The 22,039-nt window shown below is 41.5% G+C and overlaps 2 protein-coding genes across 6 annotated transcripts in view; one reads left to right on the top strand and one right to left on the bottom strand.

Moving 5' to 3' along the window:
* The window catches only part of LOC124632665 (uncharacterized protein KIAA0930 homolog), a 41,380-nt gene extending 20,574 nt beyond the window's left edge, over positions 1-20,806 (top strand). For 3 of the 5 annotated variants that reach the window (XM_047167598.1, XM_047167595.1, XM_047167596.1), the window contains 6 exons: positions 9,045-9,185; positions 16,221-16,469; positions 16,574-16,727; positions 17,239-17,400; positions 17,726-17,875; positions 18,185-20,806. In XM_047167598.1, coding sequence (XP_047023554.1) covers positions 9,045-9,185; positions 16,221-16,469; positions 16,574-16,727; positions 17,239-17,400; positions 17,726-17,875; positions 18,185-18,225 — 897 coding nt within the window. In that variant the 3' untranslated portion in view covers positions 18,226-20,806. The remainder of the gene's footprint in view (positions 1-9,044; positions 9,186-16,220; positions 16,470-16,573; positions 16,728-17,238; positions 17,401-17,725; positions 17,876-18,184) is intronic. The other 2 variants (XR_006984655.1, XM_047167597.1) reach the window with 2 other exon arrangements.
* LOC124632667 (phosphatidylcholine:ceramide cholinephosphotransferase 2-like) overlaps positions 1-22,039 on the bottom strand; it is an 89,476-nt gene that overhangs the window by 14,108 nt on the left and 53,329 nt on the right. The gene's annotated exons all lie outside the window — the stretch shown is intronic.

Here is a 22,039-nt window from a genome sequence, read left to right as displayed (position 1 = left end):
ACATCCTGTTAGACTGGAAGCCGACCCCAACTTAGTTGGGAAAGGGGCTTGAAGGATGAGTAATAAAAATTAAAAGAGAGATGCAAGAACAAAAGCAAAAATTGATTTCATTTTCTAATAGTAATTAACAAAAACATTGCGATACTTCTTAATAACAATAGTAACAAAAATATAGACATTAATCAGCTGGATTAATTAAATAATCGAGATAACTTGCTACTTCTATTTAATGGGTATCTTTCCCTTCTGTAAAAATGGGCAAATGTATTGCCTGATCGCCAATTACCCTTTGCTAATATATCGTCCAAAGGTATATTGTCAACACAGATTTTGACGCTACCGCCGAGTGGAAGCTTCCTGGGGTTGTAGTTATTCCTGCCTCTTTTAACAATGTCTTAATCCACCCGCATCATCGTTCGGGTGCCTGCCTTTGGTTGGCCTCTAACGGATATAAATAAATTTAAGGAATTAGCCGATGTCCGTCTATCTTCTAACAAGGCTTTAGTCTTTCTGACCCAATACACTGGACTTAGATTTATATTTTCCTGATTATCCATCAAACAACAACCCGACTGCCTATGACTAGAACTGTCGGTCTTAGAGCCAAAGACTGGCCATAAGATTAAATTATCTTTGTTGTTTTTGAGATGTTCTGGGTCTATTGCAAGCAAGGAAAGATCATGGACTCGCCTTTCCGAAACAAGCTAGCAAAAGAAAGAGCAGCAGTGTGCCTGGAAGTTGCAAATGGATTATTCTCGTCTACGTTTACTGCACTTAAGTAGGTTACCAATTGGTCAATATTCCAGATGGACGGCTTCCCGGGGAACAGGTTTGCTCAGCGCTATTGATTTTAAAATGTGTCCGACTAGAACGTGTGAACCTAGCTCTAGAGTGGTTTCTGCATTGCATAGTGTAGCTATAACTGACTTGTGTAATAAAATAGTATTGTATGCTAGTTTATTTACTATGTGTAAGTCCGCTAAAAATTGGGTAAGTATAGGTCCAAATAGGGATTCAAGGATTCATAGGATCCAATTTCATACTTTTCGCCCCAATTTAACCATCGACTCCAAGCTGATTGATAAGTGTTGCGTGTGGATTGAAGAAGACTTCAGTCGGAGAGACTCCTTGTCCCTCCCCCCCCCATTTCCTTGACCTTGGCAGGGGGTATCCCCGTTGCTGTGTCTATCGGTTTCTGCTCGAGGTTCATCAGTGTGTAGGGTACTGCTAATGATCGGGACTTCAAATCTGCTCGCCAAAATACCTGGTGCCACCGAAGGAACTACTATGTGATTAACTCTCGTTCCTGAATTGAGATGACTGAGGACCTACGGTATAAGGTAAGGTGGCGGTAATACCCATGCTAGCGGGTAAGTCAAAACTTGAGAAAAATGCATCGTGGAACCCCGCTTTCGGGTCCTTCAGATCTAGGGGCACGTAGTACACAACTATGTGTCCCTGGGCTCGCTTCGAGGCAAATAGGTCCACTGCTGATACAAGATGCCACTCCGGTGGAGGTTTGTGTCGGGTGAGATGGTCTGCCTGACTGTTGAATAGGGCTGGTATATGATTCACGACGTGATAGATTTGATACAGCTCAAGATAACTGAATACTCTGTACGTCAAGTTCGGTAGGCTCCTTGATCGGGTGCCACCTTGATTTCTTAGATATGACACCACAGTCCCATTTCTGCATTGAAAAATGGCTGTTGATCTCTTTAGCAACTTGCCATGATTTTCCAGTTAATACTGCAAGCATCTCTTTCAGATCGCAGTGAAAGCCTTTTTCTCTCTCGTTCCATGAACCCATTACGGGAGTTCCGTTCAGTTGTGCCCCCATCCTACATCGGAGGCGTCCGTGGTTATAAGGTGACAGGGAAGTGGCGAATGAATATCCAAGGTTTGGTGGCAGCTGACCAGCCACCACTTTAGATCTGCTAAGGTATCTGCTGGTAGGTTCAACATTGCTATACTCCATTCACCGAGCCGTGAGCCCACAATGTAACCAAAGAATGACACTTTTTCAAAATGGTGGGTATAACCCGACCGATGACAAAAACGTCACATTTTTATGTAAAATGTTCTTAGTATCTGTGGTCTTCAATTAAGTAGGGTTCTATGTATGACAGTCAAGACTTCTAGGTTCATTTTACATGTAAACGATTTACTACATATTTCATTAAAATTAAGAAAATAATTTACGGCATTTATTATACATATTTGATTTCAATTAAGTTTGAAAAGATTGCATAAGTTCCACAGACATCGTTCTAAAATATCATTTCTAATGTTGTCAGTATATTACTTTCGTAGTTATTTTTATAAAATATGATCATTACTTCAATCGTGACTTATAAGAACCCTTTTTATGGTTTGTTCACCGTTTGGCTCACGGTTCCATGAATAGGGTAGGTATAGATTGCTGTTCAACACTGCATTGAGGAAAGTGAGGAGAGCCCGGTAATGCAGTCTGCCGTATGGAACAACGAAAACTTGCGAAGTTTAAAAGTCCTATCAAGCTATGCAGGTCTTCTAAGTTTGTCGTGCTGTTTGTCACGTAGTGCGTTTTGTCATTATCTTGTTGATAATGCTTGCGATTTATTCACTTGCCATCCAAAACATGGTGCAAATGATCCCAAAGTAGGCAAATATATCTTGGTGAGCCACCAGAAAATCGAGATACACAATTATAAGTAACCCTTGAGTTTTCAAAGTTTGAGCCACCCAAATTGGTCACTGTGGCGAAGGTCTTGGGTGCCGTGCTTAAGCCAAATGGTAGGCACGTAATCTGAAGCAGTCTTCTTCTGTATACTAGTCGAAGAACATATCTGTGACCTTCGGCTACCGGAAGGTAGCAGTAAGCCTGGGCGAGATCCACTTGCACAGCCATTCGTCTTTCTGAAGAAACTCTAGCACCCGAAAAACATTTATTAAACTGAAGGGTTCCGTAATTATGAACTTGTTGAGAACCTTGAGATTGAGTATTGGACGGTTCTTTCCGTCGCCTTTTGGGCACAAGAAACATATTGGAAAGAAAGCTGGCAGAATTTGCAGCTATCAATAGAACTTTTTGTTTTATCATTTGGGATATGACGACATCCATCTCTTTGGACTCTCTGGTCAAATCTGGCATTATCTATCAAAGGTGGCTTTTGGCCAATGGTATGCGATACCCAGTTATTATTTTTAACAAGAAAGGCGGAGCTCCCATTTCTTTCCATTGGTCTTGATATAATGTTAGGCAACCCGCCTGGAAAGTCATAACTTACGTGCCTTGTTGGACGCATCAAAGTCCGCCTGCGGTCCTGGACGCTTTCTGTTTCCTCTGTTGGACATGGTTCCTATTGTAATTTACTCGTGATATCCCAAGGGAGGTTTTAGAGTTTTGCGTCACACGCCATTCAGCGTGAGTGTGATTACCATTTCCCTTCGAGGGAAGGTTATAATGGCGACTCTTCGAAAGTCGATCCAAAAAGCCACCCTGCGAGGGTAGATTGCAATGATGGTACGACCCGCAACATGCATGATTGGTACCCTGCGAGGGTCCGTGATAATGAGCCGACCCCTGCGGGGGATGGCTAGTATACTTACTGGTCCCTGCTTTGTAATGATGCTGCTACTCGCAACATGCAAGATTGGTACCCTGCGCGGGTCCGTGATAATGAACCGACCCCTGCGGGGGGTGGCTAGTATACTTACTGGTCCCTGCTTTGTAATGATGCTGCGACTCGCAAAATGCAAGATTGGTACCCTGCGCGGGTCCGTGATAATGAACCGACCCCTGCGGGGGGTGGCTAGTATACTTACTGGCAGTCCTAGGCGGAGCGTACCAAGTCTTTCAAGGCCGAAAACCATCACACGCCGTGATAATGAGCCGACCCCTACGGGGGGTGGCTAACAGACTTACTGGCAGTCCGAGGGGAGCGTACCAAGTCTTTCAAGGCCGAAAACCATCACACGCCGTGATAATGAGCCGACCCCCATGGGGGGTGGCTAACAGACTTACTGGCAGTCCGAGGGGGGCGTACCAAGTCTTTCAAGGCCGAAAAGCTTTCTTGACACCACCAGCCCTCTTCAAGTGCGGTAGTGACCAGTCCGAACTAAGGAGATGCTGGTTGGACCGCACCTCACACCATTCTCTTTTGTCAAAAAGTTGAACGCCTTGCAGGATTGAACTAGGGCCACAGGTGCCTTAGGAACTTCGGGCTTGCTTTCTTTTCCATAGTCACGTGCACGGGCTGTGGTAGCTTTATTATTTACCGCATCCGTATTTGCTTTATAAGTCACTCATTCTGAAAACAAATTACTGAAAAAAAAAAGTACACGGAAGAAACTCGTGACAAAAAAGGGGTAGATGTACAAAATATTAACACTTGATTTCGCAAAATCGAATATCGAACGGTAAAACCGTTAACAAATTGTACAAAATATTATAAACTCACCTGTGTTCTGCGAGAGCACTGAGTTTATTTTTCAACGAAATACTACAGCGGTTGGTTAGACCAACCTTCTCGGGCGGAAAACAAGACGCCAATGACGAACTGTGGCCGCCGAGAACACTCGTCGCCTCCTGCCTGGTGGGGAGTGAAACTGGTCGGTGTGCGAGAGAGATGCAAGATATAGGGTAGAAAAGGACAGAGATAAAAGCGGAAAACACGTAGGTGCCTATCTCAAACTAGTAAGCTTCAAATAACGGTCAAGAATTTAATGTATTGATCTGGTGAGAATCTGTGTGCAACAGTTAGCGAGGCGATGCGCTGCACGGAGCGAGCGGACCGACCGGTAATTAAATCCGGCCACAACCGGTGCACCACCGGCCCGGCTGGCGACTATCGATCACGTTTGTCTAATGAAACTGTAACATGAGCCTACGTACACCACAAAGGGTTTCTAAATTCATAAAGTTACCCGAGACAGTTAATTTCGCAGACCTTGTGCATGTCTGCTCGGCTGCTGTATTTATTAGTGCCGCGTCTAGCATATTAATGAAGCACTTAGCTCGTAATTATTTCATTGCGTCTAAGTACAACAGCACCTAGTGTACGTTCCGACTCGACCACTGTTATGTATGATTAATAGTGCACGGATTACGGCAGAACGAAATGCAATGCAGCCGCAGACACTTTCTTTTGGTGTCGGTATTTTCTGGCTGCGCTTTCGATAGCAAACATAATATTTTTTAGCGTTGGACGTCTACATTTATTGTTCCCGATACAGCCGTTATCAGCGATACACTTTCATTTAAAAGTAACAAGGTAGTCAATTATCTCATAAACGTGTTATTATGGTATACCACGAGTGAGGCGATTGCCATCTTCAGGTGGTTTGCAGTGGCGAACACGCGAAGGAGACGGCCGACTGAGACACGCAATCGCGGTTCCATTAGGAGAATGTACGGCCTTATCGAAATATGATCATAACAATTATAATTATTGAACGTACTATTGAAATTCAGTACAATTTGTTCTAAATTGTGTTTCAGGGTTCATCGGCTAACTTTTTCCAACGACGCTGCTGTTAGTCAAACCAGATGCATGCCTATGTTCTCCTCCTCAACTTCCTCGTAAGAATTTTGAACGTAAAAAAATAATTGGTCGTTATCTGCGTGATTAGATATAGTTTCACTCAAGCAACAACGGCATGCAGTAAATATGTCCGAAATTAATAAATAAAATTAATAAGGATACAAGAGAGGTTGTACATGCGCAGGCGCAGTCCTTGAGTGGCGGCCAGTGAGTCCGGCGCCCGGTGCGCGTGCACTGGTGTTGTGTTTCGTTCTCACGCCTCGCGCACACACCTTCGCTTCGTAGATACTTGGCTAGTTAGCCTACAATACGACGCTAAATAGGCTAGGTACAATTAAATCACTACTCTAAATACTAAAAGATTGTAAAATTCAACTATGTTGTTACATAGAAAAATAATACCTATATGCTACCTAAACAAGTATTTTATGTTGACATTCACTTTACATCGAATGTTTCTCGATTCTTCTTTACGTTGCTTTTCGTTGTGCGAAAATATTTAATATACGAGTATTATATTTCAAATAAAAGAACAGAATAAGTGTGTTTTTATCGCAAACAGATCTGGCAGACATCTTAGGATGGATAGAGGACGGTGTTTGCATAAGATAGCTTGGTCGACTCGGAGGTGTTATGTTGTGGAAGCGATAAGCGAACGTCGTTATATTTAGCGTGGACGTGCGCAGCCGGCCGTGTATCGCGCTTTATTCTCTAATATTATGCAGTTAGAAGCCGACTGCAGCACTGTGTGTGCACACAACACGTACAATATATCTCTCACACACAATGAACAGACAAGCCAATGAATAGCCCCGCAGTTGATGCACATCCTAGCTCTGTGAATAGATTATATTGTCGGCATTTAACCGTTATCTGGGTTCATATTCATTAGACTGTTATGTTGTGTGATTGTGTGATCAATACGCTGTGATTGCGGCCATGTGATTGCAATCTACTGCTTCCAATCAATTGACTAAGCGATAATATTTCTCAATTGAAAAACATAAAGCCGTCATCGACGTTGGAAAAAACAGCCGATAAGAAGTTGTAATTGTCCACTGTGCCTTATGGTTTGACGCCATTAATACGACAGCTTGTCCTTGTTCACAGTGTAGGTTAATCATGAATCCGTCGTGTTTGTGTGTCTGTGTCAGTTATCTGGCGACCGACATGCAGCTCAACGATAGCTAAAGAAATAGTTCTGCTCCTGATATGTGTGGAATTGTAGCGGACTTTGCATCCACACCTAATTGCGTGTTTATTGGAAATAATTAACGTGATTAGCTATAATTGTAGTCATTTATGAACTGTGAATAAAATGGCTTAAGTATGAGTAATGGTATTAAGTGAGTCATGGAGTACGAAGTGAACATTTTATGCCTAACTATATAATACAGAAAGCGATTGGTTAAGTAAGAAAGGAATAATAAAAATGAATCAGTCTTGACATCACAAGTACAACGAATGGATAGAAATATCGAGATTGCTTCCACAAAAAAAAACTCAGTACCAGCTGTCCATTTAAGTTGTCATGTGCGTGCACAATGCAATGCAGAGAATGTTAGTAGACTTCATCTCTTCCCTTCTCCATCAACTGATACTCGTTTGCGTGTTGCTAGGTTCACTTTTCTGTGGATTTCGTAAATTGTTATCGGAATCGTTCCATACAACTTGTCTCACTAAGCTTGTATTGTCCTCATACTTTTATCGCCAGTATTGTTCGTTTTTTTTTTCAGCAACTTAGTCCATCAGCACTTTTTTGATTAGATAAGTTTTTTTATGATTATTACTTGGCATACTTGATTATTAAAGAAAATATCGTAAAAGTGACAATTGTTAAGTCTTAATCTTCATTGTCCGTTGTGTGCAGCTTTGGATTTCCCTAGCAAACGCGTCATCATCGCCCTGTTCATGCGCTCTTGTCTTTTCTTATTGTAATTCAGTAAACCCGCGATCGTCAGGACAAGTTCGCCACAGTTTACTCATTATTCGCAAATTGCGAACCTTAGCATCGCACATATGACACCTTGACAGTGTGTACAATGATAATTAATTAGAACTAATGAGACAGATAACGTATTAGGTACTTGCTTAATTATGCTAGCTACAGTTTTCTATATGTATGTGTTTGGGTGAGAACATGAGTAATTCTGTTGATACATGATATGTATTGTAACAATTGTCCAGTGTAACTAGGTCATATAAATTGTATTATCGTAAGCGATGTGTTGTCGTTGCCAGTAACCAGGAAATAATGGCCAGATCTAAAGCTTAACTGTATTGTGGGTGGTGGTCAACATCATTTGGAAACATCGAATACAACGATATCATGCTATCTATTCAACTTGACAAATATGTACCTACGTGACTCTAATTATGGAAATCGATTACGATGACATCATTTGTTGTTTACCGCCGCCGAGATACAATAATTAATGAAATTATTGTAACCTATGTAACCGATGCGTGGTGGGATTTCCTGTATGTTTTCGAAGCCGACATTTATTTTCCTGGTTATTTATATTAACGAGTCATGAGTACTGACACACAGATCAGATTGCGCTCACAAATATGGAAAACTTGGTCCATGACGTAATGTCGGCTAGTTATGGCTTTAAATGAGTAACATTAAAAGCATTCGCGTGGTCGATACAGAGTGTTCGAGAAAATTAGCATATTGAAATTAAATTAAACGACTTAGCTGACGATATCTCATTAGGGTTAACCGCGGCCTCGGCACTCACTCGCAATGTTACAATGTTATGTCGCGAACTGTTGCACTATAACCAAGGTATGCATATTTCCTCAATTATGGCGGTGTGAGGTGACATTGACTAACTAATTATGTCCATTAGACTTTCGGTATTTGATGCATATTGAGAATATGACGTTCTACAAGATCAAGTGTTATATCAACATTAGCGTTTGTCTTTTAAAGTTATCTGTATTCTGTACGTTCTCTCCGTTAACACTAATAATGCAATAATGTTCATTGTATACGAAGTTTCACGCGTATATGTACTACATAGCTAGCTTTTAGTTGATTGTGTAATGGGCAGCTATTATCATTGACAGCTTGAAAGATTTTCAGAGTCGCATTTAAATAAGTATGATTCATTGTGTTTGTGTCAAAATGTTAGGTACATTACGACGTGGCTTGAGGTACCTGTAAGGAGATCTTTCAAGAATAAATTACTAAAAACAAATATGTACAAGGTTGTTAGTGAGCCAGTTTTTGTAGCTAAACGAACTAATTTATACTTAGGCATGTAATATATGAGCCGAAGACTTTAGTTTTAACCTTTCACATTGTTGCTAAACCACTGGCTGCCCATTTTAATACAAATTATACTAGAGAACAACGTTGTAAGCGTAGCGGTGACGACACACAAAATTCATAATGTCATGTCTCTTAAATAGAATCATTTCCATCCACCGATTTGATCGGTTTTTCGATTCGGGAAACCATTTATTGTGTTGTACTAAGATTCCGTGTTAATGTGCTGTGTTGTATGTCAGGTGTTCTGCGACATAGTGGTGCGCGACGGCGAGATGGTGTGCGTGGAGCTGGTGGCGCGCGGCCGGGGCTGCGCCGCGCAGGCCGTCATCTTCCTCGGCTCCATCCGCTACGACATCCTCACCAGGGTCTACGACTCCAGGGTAAGTGCTCCAAAATGATATCTACTTTATATCGGGTATTAACAACATTTCTATAAAATTATTCAGTTTTATGATCTAGTACTTATGCCAGATTTTTATCTGAATAACAGTTGTTCTTTTTCACTGTTAAGCCTCATTTTACAGAAACGTTAATGTTCCCGCGTTTTTGTTCATTTGTCGTTTTATTTTCTAATGCAAAAAGCATTCACATTAAGCTGTTGTGGTTCTCCTCTCACCAGAATGTGTCGAGATCTGTGGTGCCTTTGCTACTCCATTACCGAGTTGTGATGGGTTTGGTTAACACGTCTGTTTAGCGTGTGTATGTAGTAGTTGCAGGCGATGAGTGACTTCGTGATGTGTGAACTGAACCAATGTGAACTTACGTAAATAATGTCAGCTCGGCCCAATGCGTGGGAGATAATCAATATCAAACTATGAAAAGATGTTCTTTTCGGTATTTCACTGTAACTGTGACATTTTGGTGACTCATTTGATATTTAAGTTATTGATATTATATTTTGATGTCACGTCTAAAGTAAACGAATGTGGTCTAGGTACTTTAATGTGGAGTTCAACTTATTTTTTCATTACTTATTTTAAGTAAAATGTGGTGTATCGAGCACCTAAATAGGTATCATTGTGTTATACTACGAGTACGATAGGTATTCAAGATTTAGGATATGAAAATAATATGTTATGAAATTCAATGTCAGTGATAAAAGCTTAGATTATTTGCGATAATTTATGCTCTTTGCATGATTCACTGAGGGCTCACAGCTCATGGTTATGTATATTTTAGAGAAGGTACACAGGGGTCCGTGTCAGTGGGTTAGTGTCGAGAGTAAATGTCGCGGGCGGAGGGCGCAGGCCCGAGCAACAAGTGTCATGGCGTCACCGCTAATTGCCGGGTGCTTTGCTTAGACGACCTCACCAAAATCAAAACAAAACATGTATCCGGCTTCCTGCTACATAACATTAGCATATTTAGAATTCACCATGCACCATGGACATAAGTGCCAACTATTGCGCAGATTCACAGCTGAAGTGAGTTGACAAGCGGCTCAAGTCGTGATATAAGGCATGTTGTAGTGCCTCAGACAATGGGCAAAGAAGAAATGTCGACAAACGCTTCCGAGTGTCGCGAAGTGCTCGCGAGCACAATGGCCGCCGGGGGCTGCGACTGCAGAGCCGCGGCCCGCGAGACCTCGCGCTCGACGCTCGTGAGCAACTCTATTGTTCCGCTCTCCAGCGACTGTTAGCGACGACATCGTCAAACAAACAAACTTTTTAAAAGCCTTAACATATCAAGACTTCCGACAAGCAAAGCGATTACTTATGGATACAGGCTAGGTCATGTCACGTTACAAAATAGCCTGTATTTTAGACACGACTACAACAGTTTAAAAATACAAATTTCATTCAATATTACTTCTATTAACTGTTGTTAATTTACTGTTGCATGGAGCACGGCTTCTCACATCTCTGTAAAGAATGATGTAGACTAACATTCTTGCAAGCTGAGCGTTTGAAATGCTACTCCAACTTGTAATTTCCTGTGAATACCTATCTTATAAATGCGCTACGCATGTAAGTGATTATAATCTTAATGAAGTACCTACTGAATAATATAGAAAAATATAATAATTCATGTATGGTCGATAACGCGAAGATCCGCTTAGACAACGTGAGCATATCGTATCTGGACGCAGATTAGACAACGTATCTCTAAATACGTTTGCCATTCGATAAACCGACGGATAAAATGCATATTTGACCATATTTATGAATGCTGCTATAGGCATGCACCTACATAATAATATGTCATAATTAATTTTTTGTCGTGTTTGTTAGTTAACCTTTGCTAGTATCATTTGCCGAACCGGATACGCGTTACTTATATTTTGTTTGACGCTAGTCGGGATATCTGCTGCGTCTGAGCGTTATCGTCGCTGCTCGCATGGAGTTCGCTGTTTTCAGTTCATCATAATAAACTAATACAAACGTTCTTCAGTTAATTGATGACTAATAGCGATAAGCCAGTTACACAATAAGTGCTTCACGGTTTTCGTCCTCGTCTTTTGCGGTTAAATTTAGTCTAATAGGTGGTTATAAAACATACGATGACAGAATAATAGTATATTCCAGGATCCAAGTAGGTACTGATGTAGTAGGTAGCTAAGTCGTTAGAAGCTTTTTATAGTAAGTCATGAGCACGAACGTAATCATGGTTGTTAGCTCGAGGAATCCATACAAATGGCGGCAGTTCATTATAACGTAGTTGTAGCCGGCGCGACCTTGCCACGGGTCCTTTCCGATACACACCCTCTTGCCTAATGGAATATTAATGTTTTCTCTAGCGGCTTTGTGTTCTCCCGCCACAATTTGCGAGAAACTACAGACCATTGTTACGTACATCGGTTAGAGAATGTTCCATATCCTCGGACCATCTAAAAGTTCACAAATGACTGTCGATATATGATCTAGAACTTTCCAGAATAAAAGTAATTTGCCGCTACTCTGGCTCGTGTACAATATTTCAGTACAGTACAGTTACAGTCGATGGGAATCGAGACACATCGCGCGGCCCGCACAACCAGAATGTTAATGCTTTATCATCATTTTCGTATCGATATAATATGTATTTGGCGATACCATAACGACCACCATCAAAATATCAATAGGCTCTAAATAAGTTAGAAACCAGATGAAATAGATACCAGTTAACCAAATAACTGAGGACAACAAGTGAAACAATGAGGACAACAAGTTTCATGACAATCTCAGATCCTTACCGGCTTGATTCGGTTGGAGTTAACGTTACCTGTTGAGCATCCAACCACTTTTGTTCCCATTGTATCCCTGCGCCCATGTGGAGATATTTTACGAACAGAACAGTATAATGTATGGGCGCAGATTCGCGACATCTCGCCAAACTATTGGCTACTATTGATCATCGCGTCACAAGCTTCTTGCTTTTTAATATCATCGATCGATTTCACTGATATCGTGGTGTTTTGACATTATATTGCATTAATATTCAACCGATAACAACGGCAACAGTTCGCTCGGATAAAAAATGCTTTATCACGTCGGCCTCTACGTCGATAAATCCTTAGGATGCCGGATCTGCGATAACTGTCCGAAAGCCTCGTGACTTTGTTATGTTGTGCTCGTATCTCGTAGAAAATTCTAGATTCACTTATTATCAGATCTTTTCAGGAATTCTAAAATATGTGACCCGTTTTACATAACACTTTCTGATTGCGATTCGCAAAATTACCTATCTGAAAGTCGATCTAAGAAGTCTTGCGTAAACTTCGTTGTTTTAATTAATACGTTTTTATGTCGAGTGTACGATATGAAATAAAGTTGTGCAGAATATCGCTGTAACATGTTCAAATAAGTTTCTAATAACGTAAGTACCTACTTCATTATTATCTAAGCAATGCTCTTCAGATAACGCAGTATCTTTATTTTCACTTATCTCGTATTTGAATTATCGTTATAATCCCATGAATAAAGTTATAAAATGGCATTAAACGAGTGACAATCGCTTTTCAGATCACTTATATGATACTCCACTTAATAAATAATTCTAGCCCGAAAGTCATAATACCTGCTCCGTGCCGACGCGGCGGAGACTTGGGTACAAGCAAGAAGGACAACTTGACATACTTAACTTGGCTTAAATTATGTACGCAAAAAATACGACAGTAAAAACTTGATATTATTTTATAAAACATGTCTTGCCAGGATTGTTGGAATGTCACTCTTCCAGTTTCACACAGAATGTACTTAGTAGATTTTAACATAAATAGACACACATTATGCTGTCGCGATGGCTGAGTAAATAGTTATAAAGTGAAAGGCGAGCAATCCCTTCCTGTGACGGGAGCAGGGTTTACGAGGTGTGCGTTATGGGGAGTCGGCGGCGCCGGCACGACGTCACGCGGCGCCGGCCTTCCACTCGCCTCACAGAATACGTCTCACATCGCACCCTCTATTATCATTGCACGATTTTCTGGGATCTGCGTGATGAGAATTATCATATCGAACCTTCTCCTCTCTAGAACGTGCTGTTGATTATTGGATAGTCTTTGAATACGTTACTTTTGAGATGAATTTCAACATTGGTGGCATTTTATCGGTAGCGACATAATTTTCGCAATCCACGTCATTATAGCTCAGAGACCGTTAGAGCCATTAAAGAGCGGAAGGTCTCCTTTCACGTGGCGATGTGTAGCGCGTCACTGCGCGGTCCACTACGGTCACTGCTGGCCATTGACGAGACTTGTGTCGTGTTTTACATACGACTATTTTTGGTACGGTATTTTGTATTCAAATGTTACTAAGAGCAAAGAATGATTTTAAGAAAGTTTATTAATTACAACGAATCTTGATAAAACTTTCAAGGAAATAAATTACAAAACGCCATTAGGAAGTGTCTCCCAGTAAAGTCGGGGTGTGTCGGTGTATTAACAAGGCCTGATTAATGGCAGACTAATTGATCAGTGTCTGTAGTGGAGCAAACAAGCGGGCTGTAGCCGTGACGTCACGCCCGCCCGCGCCCGCCCCCGCGCGCGCGCCCTGCTCCTAGGACTGCCAGTACACTGCTGTGTACTAGGTTAGTTACCACATATTATTGTACTCACATGAAGCCATGCAATCAACTACAACGGTATTTATTGCTAGATTACAAGCAGTTTATTGTACACCTACTCGCATCTAGCGATTAGTTTTGCTATTGTTTTATTACATAACGTTAGACCATGTTTCGTGTAAAATAATAATATTAGGTATTACGATCATTTGATTGTAAGAGTGTACCTATTAAGTATTTGTTTATGAATTGACGCGTGCTCGGTACATTTTGGAGCATTTATCGCTAATCCGTGGAGCGGGCGCCGCCGAGGGTGCCGGCTGACATCAGTGAGGGCGCACACGTCACGCGTGATCTCATCTCACCACCCGACACCAACACCCTCTCACGAATGGGTAACCATGTCTATACTATGAGCGGCAAATACTGCTGCAACGTTATTGTCATATCTTTTCGTATTAAACTTAAGTATTGCTCGTTAAGCAAAATGTCTCATGTAACAGACAGTTTTCCACTGATTAGCAGTTTTCAAGTTTTTAGAAATGTGTTTGTATACTTCACATAATCGCCATCTAGTTAGAGCTTCTCATTCAGCCACCCGGCCACTTCAATGTGCCAGTGTGTGCGAGCGTCCCGCGGCGCGACATCGTCCTCAACACCTAGTGTGGGATGCTGCCGTCGATTCTCTCAAGTGGGTGTCTCAGGGAAATGCTGTCACTGTCAATTTGCTACAAGTAGGCCATCTGTTCGGCTTGTATCGATTGCCGGCACGCCGCCGTCCGCACTCCATCACAGCTTGACACTAGTAACACTTGACGCCTTTACATCATTATAATTACCTTCAAGTGGTTATTAAGTGGGCTTCGAGCACTTCTCGCTACTTGTCTCTATCTCGTGACTTTGTTACTAAACTTGCCGGTCGGTTAATAGGTCTACTCTTGCGTAAAAAATAGAACAATCATTATCTAAGGGACCCTGAACTGTATTGTTGACGGCGGAAACTAGTTCCTTACTTATTCATTGCTTGCTCGTCGTTTGTGCAATACGTCGGCTATATCAAAGACAGACGGAGCTACGTATTGATTTGAATAACTTTCTTTTATAGTTGTGTTTATGTAAGTACATATGTTATCGTCATGAATCATGTGGTGAGTGCGAGTGGGAACAATAGGTGTGTAGTGTTCGCGGGGTCGACAGCCGCCGTGCTTGGCTGAGGGCCGGTGGTTGGGCTGTAGGGCACTATGACTCACGTGCGCGTCACTACAGACGGAGCACTAAAGGGCACAGTCTGGCCGTTCACGCCCGCCGCTCTTGTTGACCTACTTCTTTTTGCTACTCATCGCGATTCCCAAACGAGATTTTAATTCGGAAGCTTTATTTCTCGTATTCCAAATGCAGATACTCATGTTTTGGAAAGATTTATCTATCACATAACTAGTTGTTTGCGCGGTTTAGCCTGCATCTAAAGGGAATTATCACCCGCACCCGGATGAAATATCAGGTACTCCTTGTTACATCAGCTCTAATTGTGTTTATTAGTAGGTATATGTAGATTGTAGATGACATAATTTTGGTTTGGAATGAATGAGTACAAAATTCTGAACCTATATCTGTAAACTTCTCTGTTGGTGTCACAGGGCACTGATGAGTTCAAAGGCGTATTAGGGACACTTGGGATATACCTATTAAATATAGGTACCAACATGGGGATATTAAATTGTAATGTAAAGTAAAATATTGCGCAACGCGTGATAAATGTAGATTGGTTACTATTAAAAGCCGTATAGTGTTAGAGCGGCCTCCGCCCACTGATGTGATGCGGTGGCTATTGGACCGGTTTGTGGCAGTACCTACATGACAACTCGCTCTATTATCTCAGGAATTTGTTGCTTCATTCATCTCAATATCACGACGAAATTTACAAATGTATGATTAGTATTAAATAGGTATTAATTGTCTTTAACATATTAGGATTTTAATTAGTATTTCCCCATTCTGGGAACTTTACTAATTAAATTATTAAAAACAATAGAGCAGAAATATGCCTATATGCGTAAGTTAAGGCTGTAGTAGCAGGATATTGTATTTCTCCGTTTCTCCTTGTATTATTTTTGACGTGATTATAAAAACAATGTCGTGTTTAGCATGTTTGTGAGGCGAGAGTGCGGCGTGAGGCGGAGTGCGCGCGTACGCGAGCTACACGCATACAGATAAACTCGTTCCCAGCGCACGGCTGCTGCACTTCCTGCCACAAAGCCCATTGTTACAACACAATATCGCTGCTTGCTTTCAGCTATTGTATGTTTTCCTTTTTCTCTATGAAAAGTGAATGTTTGTGTTACGTGAAAACTGAGAGTTGATCGATGTACTTTAAGCAATCGTAGGGATTTTGCTGATCGTTATCTATGCTGCATATGGTTGTGTGTTGTTTCCAGCAAACGTCGCTGTCGACGAAGGTGGCGCAGCGCATGTCGTTCGGGCTGCTGGGCGGCAAGACGGCGGCGCGTTGCGAGTTCGTGCGCATGAAGGGGCCCAGCGGCAAGGGCCACGCCGAGATGGCGGTGTCGCGGCCCCACGCCACCGGCCTCGACACGCCCTCCTCCGAGCCCGGCCTGCCCGCCACCGACATGTGGGACAGCGACTGGGACGACGACCCCGAGGAGATGTTCATGTACAGGCACCAGGTCAGAACGCATCACGAACCTTTCATTTAGGCACTGAGCACGGACTGCCATTACAGTAAGAATGTTTTGGTGCTGGTGAAGTAACCCCTGGCACGGTGTTCCAGCGCCGGCTGAGTGACCCGAGCGCGAACATCAACAACTTCGTCCGCGGCGGGTGGCGCACGCGGGACTCGCGCGACAAGAGCCGCTCCGAGAATGAGGGGCTGGACTCACTCGTCAACGGCATCGCTGAAGTGGAGGCCGGTGACCTGCGCGACGGTGAGTACCATCATATGTAGCGAGCACCCTCCGCGGCAGGGCTTAATGCAACGCTGAAAGCAAAGATCCTTCATATTGCCTCGCTAACGCCATCTAGTGAACGCCATAATACCTATGTCGTAAGAATCTAATCAAATCCAATTAGAATCTTAATTATTTTATTGCAGTTGTGTAAATACATTTTCCTATAAATGTCCTATTTGAATTATGTCGGTATGTGAGCGCTCACTTGCTTGTTCAGTATGCGATGTTCAGTTGGTGTTCCGTCAGTATCAATATGAGGGTCTTAATGGAACTGATTGTATAAATGACTGTGACATTGAGCAGCGCCGAAAGTTCTCGGTCAATGATTTGTTCACTTTATCTTTATTGAGTTCACATTAAAGTTATTCGTTCCCTAATTTAAACGTGGTGTGCATGAATCAGACTTAGTGTGCTTTGATCTCGCCTACGTGGGCGGTGCGGCCCGGGGTAGTGAGGGCGGCAGGGCAGTACAGCGTTGGTCCGGCAGGGCGGCGCGCGGACGTGTCGTCGCCGGCGTGCCTGGGCGCGGTGTCGCGGCGCGTGGCGGCGCAGCGCTCGGCGTCGGCGGACGCGTCGCAGCCGCCGCGGCGCCGCACGCCGGACGGCACGGCCGTGTACTACTGGTGCGACCTGCCGCGCCGCCACGCCGGTACTCGCCGCGCCGAGCCCCACTGCTGGCATACTTCACCGACCCATACATCATATCACTTCATTTACTCTATTACACCATTCCATTTACATTACTTTATCATTCTTTTACACTTATTATTACCGTTAGATAAAATACATTCTAAAGCTGAAATTCTATCCCACGCGTCTGTCGCATGCGACCGACGACCACGCGTCAATAGAAAAAGTATCGGTCGGAAGCCGTCGGTGGCACGCAACAGATACATGGGAAAGAATTTCAACTTAGCTGATAGAGTCGTGTGTGTGTGAACTTGAGGGCACTGAGGGTGGTGGTGTTGGCACAGAGCTGGACGACGGCGCGTACAACCCGCTGTGGGCGACGCGCGGCTTCACGCAGACCTTCCACCTGTGGAAGGAGGGCAAGCGCCAGCAGTCCACGCCGCTCAACGCCTACCTCACCTACGTCACGCTGCCCTGGTGGACCATCGCCAAAGGTAACATACACATACATTCATAAACACGCCTGCCATGTCCATTCACACTCATACCCAAAACCTTCCTTACCATTTTTTCATTTATTACTACATATACTCATCAGCATTTCGATTCCTAGTACCTCTTTCAGGTTTCCTCTTATGTTTTCTTCTTTAACTAATTCTATGTATAGTCTAAACTCGCCACAGATATTCCGTCTACAGAAAAAAGCTTTAAGAGCATACAAACTGTGGACCAGTAGGTAACCACAGGTGGACCCATTGTATATTCGCCATACGGAAACTAATGTTCCTGTAACTAATTTCCAGACATCCTGGACCACCGCGAGGAGCCGGTGCTGACGTTCTGAGTGTCCGACTGACCTCAACGTTTTGTACTCTGTACACACACCCTCACGACGCCGTGCGGACCCCAACCAACGCACAAACTTACTCTAAGTACTGTTGTTTAGTGATAAACTGAACTCAATCCAGCCCTGTGAGATGTCCATTCCAATACTGATTATTTACTTATACAAAAATGTTACATGTTACGGGCTTCGAACTCGCTACAAAAAACTGATGAAAAATATCTAATTTTATCCTTATTTAATAAGCCAAAATGATAGATCTTCCTATGATAAAGTTAGTTTAAAATTTAAGTGACCACATTGACACACATTCTTGGCCTGAATGTAGCCTTTGCATAGCTTTTCTAGCATCGATTGCTGAAGCTGTATCGAGGACTTCCGATATTGAACAATGAAGATTTATGTCGTTTTCGCTGAAAACCATGTGGGCACTTTAGCATAAATGACACCTCCTATTGAATAGGTACTTTAAACTGTAACATTGTTATTAAAAACAGGAAATATTGTAAGAATAATACATGGTATTCAGCTATAAAAGGACTGGTCTATACCTACCCCATGTGTCAATAATACCCACACAGCTATAGACACGTAAGTCATGGTGTATCATATAGTGAGGGTGTAATGATTGCCTTATGGTGCGCCGTGTCTTTCTGAATATTTCGGTGTCGTGTGTCGTGTCTGGTATTACGTGTACTACGCTTGCGCTACACTTGTGATCACTCAACTTCATTTCATTTAGATATAACTTCAAAAGTATTTTATACTTGACAAGGAAAATGCCCGTAGCAATATTACAAAAGGAACAAATAGATTTTAGGCCTTTAGTTTCAAACAATTAATATTTTCCTCGATAAACAATGGAGGATATATATTTAATGAATCAGTTAAATTCATTACCACTGTAAGGAAATGTTAAACTATTGCATCAGTAAAACAAACATTTGTTTTCAATATTTGCCTCCGCGCTCGTACTTGCTAACAATATTAGTTTTGTCATCACATTTACCTGAATCATGTAATGGATACGTAATAGTGGGACACATTGTTCTGACGCAAAGTGACCTTCGTTACCGAAACAATGTGCATTATTTGTCTGCTGTGTACCTACACACCAGTATCAAGCTTATTGATCTGTAAAACTTGCACCAAATCACTGACATTGTAAACTGTATTACAAAGTTTACATCACACCACTATCATTACGGACGAGATAGTTATCAATGTCCACCATAAAGTGCCGTATTTATGAAGTTATCTGATCACGGGTACAAATCATCATAATTGTAAACTACAGATTGCTTCATATTGTTTCAGAAATTCATCGCCTTTAGTGTGTGTGAATATAAGCACACATTATGACTACATATCACAAACGTTGGCTTAGCTATGGATACTGTTCCTATTACTGAAACGCTTTTACAGGAATATTGTTTAATTTCAAGACTCACTCGAATAAGCTAATAATATTAAAGTTCTTGTTTGTTTGTGTGCTAGGCGTAATGTGCCATATTTTTTGTACATTCCAGATAGAAAGGCCAGTAGGTTATCAAACTGGCGTCTCGTGTATGTTTGGGCGCCATGTCTCTGTTACCAGGTATAGTTTGTAATGTCCTCTGAAATTATCCTTAAAAGACAATTATTATTTTATTTATTTTACCACAACAATGAACCTCGTACCTGTGTAATCATTGAACTTTAGAATGATTGACATTCATGCCATGACCAGAATATGTGATTACCTACTGTTATTAAAAAATATTTGTGTTAATTTGTAAGTAAATAAGATGATGGATACTAAATTGTATATTATGTGCGGCTGATAGCCGTAACTAATACTCTAGTCACTGTATGTTTTCTAGTCACAGCTTAGAATTAAGATTATTTATTTTGTACACTGCCATACTGTTCGGGGAATGACAAAATTATTTGAAGTAAACTAAAATTTGTTTGCTTGTTCAATAAGTTGAAGCATAATGCTTCAGTAGACAAGTTACTTGAATCAACTGAACAGTAGACTGTGAACGTTATAAAACAAATGACATTATTTTTGTAATAGCTGTGAGAACTTTACGTCATGTTAATCGAATTAGTTGAACATATTTTTGTAATCATTCTCACACATGTGAATCTCTCTCTAAAACTATATTCATAATTAATCTACTTGTAAGTGGTACGTTAATAATACTGGATTTGAAATAAATCATATGACGGATGATAAACTTTTGACCCATGAGCAATGAACATGTTATACAAAGTTGTCTGCAAGAAATAGCATATTTTTGTAATAAGAGTTATAACGCATTGTAACATTATGTCATTAAGCCTTAATTAGTGAGAGGTATCATTCCAGTCGCGGCAGTGTGACCTGTGCGGGGCCGGACAGTGCTGAACCGACGTGACTGACAAACAATTGAAATGGCATTAGTATTGACTGTAGAGCCCACAGACCAGTCCCGCACATGAGCGCTGCTGTGGAACCATATATTTATATTGTTTGAACTATAAGCTAGTCAAGATATACTAAACATGCATAGTTTAATATTTGTATGATATGACTGAATTAAATTATTGTAACGGCGATGTTTTGTTTCACTTGTGGCGGCGCGTGGCTGCGACTGCGCAGTAGCGGCATCTGGGTTAATGGCGGTCACGCCTAATCTTAATGTTGGCACTCATTTTAACGTGTTTCGCATCATTAGACAAAATTATCCTTCACGAACAGGAATACTTCCGTGAAAATGGGTTTACGTACAGGTTAGCGCATACTAGAAGGATTATAGATAAAATACGCTTGTGGGATCTATGAGAAGGACAGAAAAAAATCAAAGCTAGCTGCGCTGATCTACACAGAGTGCTCGGTGGGCCTACAAGCATCTTAAAGTTACTGTTAAATAACTCAAGCGTTTTCATGATTTGCGAAACGTTGGAACAAAACTCCACTATGCTGCTAGCGTCTGCAAACTACCAGAAGCCAGAAGCATTGGATCTTACTAGTAAGAAAAAAAATGTGATTCTAATATTTTTTCTGTGGAAACGACTTATATCAGACTTACATCTTCTTATTTTACTTATTATCTTTTACGTGCTTGTAATTCGTACGAAATGGAGTAGGACACTACAGGACTGATTGCAGGCCGGTACTTACAATATTGTATAAGCTTTACATACAAACATCCATCTGCATTAGTACAGTGGGTGAGAAGTGCTGTAGTTACCACAAAAGCTGGCGAATCTGTAGTAGTAAGGTCGTTCATGAAGTAGTATTACCTGCAACAAAAAATAAACTAAATCAGTCTTTGGTGAGGCGACTCGAACATAACCGAGTTAGCAGAATGAACTGTCTTCTATTGCACAAAAAACAGTGTAGGTCATTCCGTTAAGTGTATTTTGAGGTATTATTATGATGTAGAAATAATAACCCTTACTACCATGGAAAATCATTTCATGTTTATCTTTTAATTTTTCCAGTCTTTTATTTTTTTTTGTCTTGGCACTCCACATTTTGTGTAATAGTGATAATCGTTAATTACAATTATTTCAATATGTGACACTGATTGACGACTATTACAACTTGAATTCTAAATTCAAAATAATATTTTCTTTATTACTAACTGGTTGTGGCTGTATTGAGGAGTGCTTTTGCCGAATTGTCCCCTTACAAGAAGAGCGCGGGAAAGAAAATGAAATGTGCCGGGAAAAACACGTAAAAAACTTTTAGATTATTCAAGTAACATACCTAATGCTGGTTTTGGTGGCTAATATTTGTGTGTAGGTACCTATTCCAAGTGGTGTAAGTGTGCAGTCTTGATTA

The sequence above is a fragment of the Helicoverpa zea genome, chromosome 8 (genome assembly GCF_022581195.2).
Source record: "Helicoverpa zea isolate HzStark_Cry1AcR chromosome 8, ilHelZeax1.1, whole genome shotgun sequence".
Lineage (NCBI taxonomy): Eukaryota > Metazoa > Arthropoda > Insecta > Lepidoptera > Noctuidae > Helicoverpa > Helicoverpa zea.
The sequence above is the reverse complement of the archived record's forward strand: the minus strand, read 5'-3'. Positions and strand labels throughout refer to the sequence as shown.